This window comes from Otolemur garnettii, unplaced genomic scaffold, assembly GCF_000181295.1.
Source record: "Otolemur garnettii isolate 467f Iridium unplaced genomic scaffold, OtoGar3 scaffold00021, whole genome shotgun sequence".
In the NCBI taxonomy this organism is placed as follows: Eukaryota; Metazoa; Chordata; class Mammalia; order Primates; family Galagidae; genus Otolemur; species Otolemur garnettii.
Genome location: NW_003852416.1, coordinates 3,571,030 through 3,578,778, shown reverse-complemented (window position 1 = coordinate 3,578,778; position 7,749 = coordinate 3,571,030). Strand labels below are relative to the sequence as shown.

The following is a 7,749-nucleotide window of genomic DNA, read 5'->3' as shown; positions in this document are numbered from 1 at the left end:
CCAGGAGTTGGAGGTTGCTGTGAGCGTGATGCCATGGCACTCTACCCAGGGGGATAGCTTGAGGCTCCGTCTCAAAAAAAAGAAAAGATCAAGAGACTAATTTATAGAAAATAAAAAGGCAAAGAGAAGTCATAGGAAAATATTTGCACCAGACATGACAAAGATTAATTCATATCTTTATTAAAAAGAATTTGTACACAGCAGTAATAACAAATAAATGGGTGAAAGACAGGACTAGATAATTCACACACAAAAAAACAGACTAGTAAGTGGCCTTTTAAAAATGCAAGCTAAAATAAATATATTCTCTTCCCTCTACACTCAATAATCATTAAACATAAATAATGCCCACCTGTATCAAGGGCATGAGGAAACTAGCATTCTTCTTCTTTGGTGGTCCTTAATTAATACTATTATTCCTTTTGAATTGTTTTAATCTAGCCTCTTCAGATTTTCCCTTTTGGAAAACATTTTGGCCATATTTGCAAAATATTTTGGATACAGATACATGTATTTATTTTTCAGTCATAAAAATGTCAATGTTCTTTAATCCAGAAAGTCTATTTTCAAAACGACAAACTAAGTCAGTAATTCTAAACCAGAAAAGGCTATGTTTGATGCTGACATGCTGTGTCAATGGTAAATAAAAAAGTACAAGTAAAAAAATATCTAATAGGAGAATAGGTAAGTTAAAGATGTCAAATAAGTACTGCAAATAACACAAGGGCCAATCCCTTGCACAAACTCATGGCAAAATGTTTTCAACAGTGTCTCTCCTAGCTCAGTTCAAATATGGCTTTAGAAAGGTCTCAATAACATGCTCCTGGGAACCACTAACCGGTCAGAGCTGGCGGAGGGCAAACCTATCTGATACTTTCTAGAACTCCAGGTGATTATTAAAATAAAGTTAAAGAACAAAGTACCTGTGTTAAATGGAAAAAAAAAAAAAAGCAGAATAGAATTGCTAGAACTATTCCTAAACAGCTTCTAAAGATTGGACAGAAACATGCCAAAAATGGTAATTTTTTTTTTTTTTGGCCAGGGCTAGGTTTGAACCTGCCACCTCTGGCATATGGGGCCGGGGCCCTACTTCTGTGAGCCACAGGTGCTGCTCCCAAAATGTTAAGTTTTCAGAATCTCTAAAAATAAGAACCCAGGAACCTACAGCATAAAAACCAAATTTTCTTAGGTGATTCAGATGCAGTCATATACAGACCAGCACTTGAGAACCACTGCAATGGAAGTAACTTTGACATTCAAAATTCAGTTTTTAAAATAGCCTAATCTTAATCTATCAGGTGAATAAAACTGCTTTAATAAAACCGGAACATAATGGGTACTGGCAAGACATGTAAATGTTAATATTTGCTTAAAATTATCTCAAAAACTGCCTAGGGCAGCAAAAGTTTAGTCTGTGATAAAATTCACCTTTTCAAAAGGACAATTCTCAAACCCAGTTCTAGCTTGAACCTGGATAAAATAGCTTTAGATAAACATGTATCTATAATTTCTGCTACTGTTAGCCATTAGCTTTATTCTGTAATTTTATTACTAATGATGAAAGCCAGAGCTGATAAAGCTGCCTACTTAGGAGGAAGAATTTGTCATACTACATTTAGATACTTTCCAACAAGAAAAGAAAATCATTCATAACCTAGCACACACAAAAAAATTTCATGAGCCATTTTCATCACACTGTAGTAAAATAGAATTAAACATTCTGAGAAACTAGAAAAAGTATCTGTTTACAGTACACATGTAATAAAATATATTATATACTATATATATTATATTACTTTATACAAATAATTTCTGTTAAATTATAAAGAAGAAAGCTCAAGACCTAGATCTAAACTCAAGTAAAACAGTAAGTTCGAATACTCCAAAAGTCACTAATCATTTAGAGTAGCTTAAGAAGGTGTTTCTAAAATCACGGTCTATGCAGGTGGTACCACAGTTTATGCCTGGTTCGATTTTCTCTAGTTCAATTCTGATATGTCTTTTAACTTAATTAAGCAAACAAGCCATCAATTAACATAACAAACTCGAATTGATAGTAATAACAGCAGTTAATATTTGCATGCTTATTGTGTTATCAGGTACTATCAAGCTCTTTATATCATGTTTTATTTTATATAATCATCACACAACAAAAGAAATTCATGAAAAGGTAATTACTGTCTAAAAAGCATCCCTTGTGTTTATGGGTTGTAGAATAATGTTCTACCCTGATAATTTCTGTAATCTGTCTCCCACAAATATTTTGTAATGGGCTAGACAACTGTATTACTAGTTTGAGATTCTGGCTTACAAACAGGAAGATATATTCAGAAGCAACTTGGGATTCTTTTAAATTCACATGTTGTTATTCTAAAATAGATGCATTGGCTCGGCGCCTGTGGCTCAAGTGGCTAAGGTACCAGCCACATACACCTAAGGTGGCAGGTTCGAATCTAGCCCGGACCTGCCAAACAACAATGATGGCTGCAACCAAAAAATAGCCTGGCGCTGTGGCAGGCGCCTGTGGTCCCAGCTACTTGGGAGGCAGAGGCAGGAGACTTGCTTGAGCCCAGGAGTTGGAGGTTGCTGTGAGCTGTGATGCCACAGCACTCTACCCAGGGGGACAGCTTGAGGCTCTGTCTCAAAAAAAAAAATAAAAAATAAAAAATAAATTAAAAAAAATAAAATAGATGCATTAAGATAATTTATATACCATGCATTTGAATATAGTGATCTTTGTTTTTTGATTCTGTTCTGATTCTATCTCTTCCCAAACATCCTTATAAAATGATTATAACTTTATCAACACTTTTAGATTCCTTGCAAATTATATAATCTGCCTAAGAATGTGAATGTGTATGTCTGACCATATGTGCAGCATGGGGTAGAAAATGAAAGAGAAACTCTGTAATAACAAAGACAGAGATTAAGACCAAACACGAAGTTCAATTTTATCTAAGGTGATCCTTCAAATTACTTCTTGTGTTTCCCTCACAGGTCCTGCAAAAAACAAACTGATTGGTTTTCCCTAGTTAAGAGTTCCAAGTGAGTCCTGAGTTTATATTTCACCATGATGAATTACCTACTCAATTTGCTCTAGCAAATGCAAATACCATTAGGCCACACAAAACACACTGCCCTCTTGGATGAGGAGACAACATAAACAATCAGGTTCAACGGAAATAATGAATGTTTACCTGGTCTGAGAGTATACAGGCCTTTCACAATATTTGCCATAGTTGAAGGTGTGACCTGAAATGGTGTTGACTGGGCTTCTATAAGTAAAGCTGAAATATGAAGAGAAAATGGGTTAAAAAGAAGGCAATACTTAATATGATTATCAAGATTTCTCTATTACTATTTCTCCCAGAGACAGAGGGGGAAACAAGTGTAAGGACAAACCAAGAGTTTGTAGACAAAAGAAATTTTGTTTTTGAAAAATCCAGTACAGCGGTGCCCAATCTAATAGGTAAAAATATAAGAAAGTTTGATGGAACACTAATGGAATTGAATCAATTCATGGAGTTTCCAAAAAAAACTTAAGTAAAGCTTTCTAAAAGCAGTAGTAGTCAGGATACTTAGTACTGAAACAAAAGTGCTTCCGTTACATTTAGAGAATAAAATGTCATAAAACAAACTCCCTCAATCATTTCTCCTTCCCCTAAGTCATCATATTTGAGGCTCTTAGTATTTTTCTGAAAGACACGTATTAGTAATTTTAGAAACAGGATCAGAGACAGAAACTCCCTTCTCCAAATTATGCAGCTTCGTCTACTTTTTTCTTAGGAAAGCTAAGGGCAAGAGATAATGATGGCACGTCTTTCTCATTTTCATGACTTTGCTAACCACGTGATCCTCCACGACCTTGACTCCAAACTTGAGAACAGAAGCCAGTTTTCTTTTAGGTTGTCAGACAGCCACATGAACATCTAATTAAATAAATTTTTACATGAGTGGGAATAATTCCTCTAGATAACATCACTAAGAGATACTATCAAGTTCCATTATTTAGTGGATACAACAGATACTACACACCTAAAATGGTTCATTTTTAATTTGTCCCAGACTTGTAGTTTACTAACAACAACAACAACAAACTCTGGCATCATTTTACTCTAAAGCCAGGCTTGCAAAATCCTATCAACTAATTTTCCTCTGGCCAAACCTTTCTAAAAATAGAAACATCATTCTACTAAGCCAAGAAGGATCTTATAGTTTCAAACATACGTGAGTTTCATTTGAATTTATGACAGTTAGCAAAAGTATACTGTTCAAGTTTGTCCTTCCAATTTTATCACTTGTTGATAGTTACAATCTTGAATGGCATAGATAAATTTTAAAGAAGACAAATGTTGAAGTATTTTAGAAAATCTTCTGCTTTAAAATACAATGTTTAATTATTGAAATTCTAAGTGTTAGATTCTGAGAGTCTCTTCTACTCAAGGTTCTAATTTTAACATTTATCCAAAGTCCTGGCATTCTCTCTGTATTAATCCATCTTCCTACCTTTTCACCCATCATTTTGGCATTTAATCAGCCTTGTTCCCACTAACTCTTCATATTCAACCACACCTTACTTATGTGGTCAAGTATATATATTTGTAAACAACCCCTACCATAACTATAATCACCTATGTGAAATCTGACAGTTGTGAAGAAATGATAAATTTAATACAAAGACATATATATATATATATATGCATTTGAAATGAATTAACTGAAAATAATTATATTCAACAACAAAGATTATTAGAGTTGAGAACATTTTGTAACATTTCACTAAAATCCTTTCCACCTCTTTTCAGGAAAATGGTGTTTAAAATTTAAAAAATTTTCTAGTTAATAGCTTAAGGAAAAAGAAATGCTGACTTTATATGCAACTAGTATACAATGTGTTACTACCATTAGTAACATTTTCTTCTAAAAATCATATATTAAAAAAACAAGTACCCCATAACAACCCCACTGATCATAAATATCGATAAACCACACAATTTAAAAACTGAAATAGGACATCACATAATTTCTAATCTTTTTCTCTTTCTCACAGATTATGACATTCAAGTGTAGACAGTTCAAGTGCCTTGCTAAAAAGTTACACACCTTTTTATATCTGAATTAAAATCAGAACCAAGCTTCTCTGATCTTTTAAGTATTCCTCAGTGCTACAGGCTTGCTTAGAGGCTTCTCTCCTTTATTAGTTTGAGAAGCAGTTCTTAAAAATCATAACTAAAACTGTTGACTTCAAAAAAAATTTCAAACTACAGGTGTTTGAACTAACAGGACTTCCTAAGGAAACTCAAAAGTAACCATTAAAAACTCTATGCAAACTGAATTATAAGTCTCCTACTATATAACAAAAACCAACATATTACATTTTTTCAGTAAATTTCTGCCATTAACTGACCCATTGATGCACATTAGTTCAGAATCACCAACACAACAATATTACCTAGATACCTTGACCAATCAATGTAGATCCCGGTAGTTATGCTATTTTCAGAATTTAATTCTCACTAAAATTTAATTTCAAAAAGAAACTTTTACTACCAGGCAAAACCAAAAGCTACTTTATGTTATAAGCAAGTATGTATTAAAATGATTATACCGGCTCCGCGCCTATAGCTCAACCGGCTAAGGCGCCAGCCACATACACCTAAGGTGGCGGGTTCGAATCCCCAGCCCGGACCCGCCAAAAACAACAATGACGGCTGCAACCAAAAAATAGCCGGGCGTTGTGGCGGGCGCCTGTGGTCCCAGCTACTTGGGAGGCAGAGGCAGGAGACTCGCTTGAGCTCAGGAGTTGGAGGTTACTGTGAGCTGTAATGCCATGGCACTCTACCCAGGGGGACAGCTTGAGGCTCTGTCTCAAAAAAAAAAAAAAAAAAAAAAAATGATTATACCATGGATCTGACAGAAAACTGGCTTTACCTCCAGTAAGAAGCCACTGTCTTGATTCATGAAACATACTATTAATGAATAACATGGGAGAACTGAGTATCAAATTCTTTATTAGCAGAGAGAGTGTACATTTGTCTTACTGTATTGGTTTTAAGACATGGCCGCCTAGATTCTTTTGACATGCCTCTTTTTTTTTTTTTCCCCCAAAGAGACAAGATTTCATTTTATTGCCCTCGGTAGAGTGCTGTGCCGTCACAACTCACAGCAACCTCCAACTCCTGGACATAGGTGATTCTCTTGCCTCTGCCTCTCGAGCAGCTGGGACTACGGGCACCCACCGCAACACCCAGCTTTTTTTTGTTGTTGTTGCAGTTTGGCCGGGGCCGGGTTTGAACCTGCCACCCTCAGTATATAGGGTCAGCGCCCTACCCTCTGAGCCATAGGCACCACCCTGACTTGCCTCTTGTTGAAAGGAAGGACCCAGGTCCTCTCTCCTAGAATTTGGACTCCATTACCATATCCCCAGTAAAACACAGCAAAAGGGATACTGTGCCAGTTTCTGAGTCTAGGAGTTAAGATGTTGGTAGTTACCACTTCCTGTATCTTGGGACATCATTCTTGGAAGTAAAAATAAGAGAAACCACAAGCTAGCACCACTTACCTGCCACACAAATGAGCCACATGGAAAGCCCCAACCTCCTGGTGAGCTTGAACAGAGTACTGTCCCTTCAAACCCTTCCCAAACTGCAGAGCAAAGTAAAAGACTATTGCTTTAAGCACTATGTTACACAGCATAAAAAATGAAACACTACCATTTCCAAATGTATGTGAAGCCACAAAAAGGAAATGATCAGATTTTAGGAAATGTGAGTACAGTTGTTTTGTTGGAGTGACAAGAAAATGTGTAACTGGAGATAAGACATCAATCCTTAATAACTATGTTATTCTAGTTTAAATTCTTTTTTTTTTTTTTTTGAGACAAGATTCTTACTTTGTCCATCCTGGTAGAGTGCCGTGGCGTCATAGTTCACGCAACCCCAAACTCTTGGATTCAAGTGATTCTCTTGCCTCAGCCTCCTGAGTGAGACTATAGGCGCCCACCACAATGCCAGGCTATTTTTAACGTCGGAGGGTTTTTTTTGTAGTTTTTGGCCTGGGCTGGGTTTGAACCCACCACCTCTAGCACATGGGACTGGCTGCCTACTCCTTTTGAGCCACAGGCGCCACCCCAGTGCCTGGCTATTTTTTAGAAACAGGGTCTCACTCTTGCTCAGGCTGGTCTTGAATCCATAAACTCAGGCAATCCACCCACCCTCACCTCCCAGAATACTAGGATTATAGGCATGAGCCACTATACCCAGCCTTAGTTTAAATTCATTTTAAGCTTTCTTTGTTTCAGTTTCTCCATCTACAATATGGAAGTGATGACTTCACCTTCCCTCTGGGGTCATGAAAATTAAATCCATACAGTAGCACCTCTGTAAATTGACTGACCACTCAGGGGACTGTAACAAACTGATAAACACCTGGAGGTGGGCAACATAAAGAACTAGGCCTACTGTACTGATACATACATGTAGTTGGTGCATGTCCAGTCTATGAAAAGTAGGTCAACTTAAGGAGACTGTGAATATAAGGAGGAGGTGGTCAATTATAGAGGTTCTACTATATCTGTAAAGTATCAGGAACAGGTCCTGTAATGCATAACAACTGTTATGTTTAAAAAACTTTTTGATGATCATCTCATCCACATAACACTGTTAAACATTTATAGAGTTCCTTGTGTGTGGTTTTTTTTTTTTTTTGAGACAGAGTCTCAAGCTCTTGCCCTGGGTAGAGTGCCATGGA

General features: G+C 36.5%; 1 protein-coding gene across 3 annotated transcripts in view; it reads right to left on the bottom strand.

Annotated features, from left to right (window-relative positions):
- CACUL1 (CDK2 associated cullin domain 1) overlaps nucleotides 1-7,749 on the bottom strand; it is an 88,675-nt gene that overhangs the window by 13,534 nt on the left and 67,392 nt on the right. For all 3 annotated transcript variants that reach the window (XM_023511686.1, XM_003787121.3, XM_023511685.1), the window contains one exon: nucleotides 3,198-3,287. In XM_023511686.1, coding sequence (XP_023367454.1) covers nucleotides 3,198-3,287 — 90 coding nt within the window. The remainder of the gene's footprint in view (nucleotides 1-3,197; nucleotides 3,288-7,749) is intronic.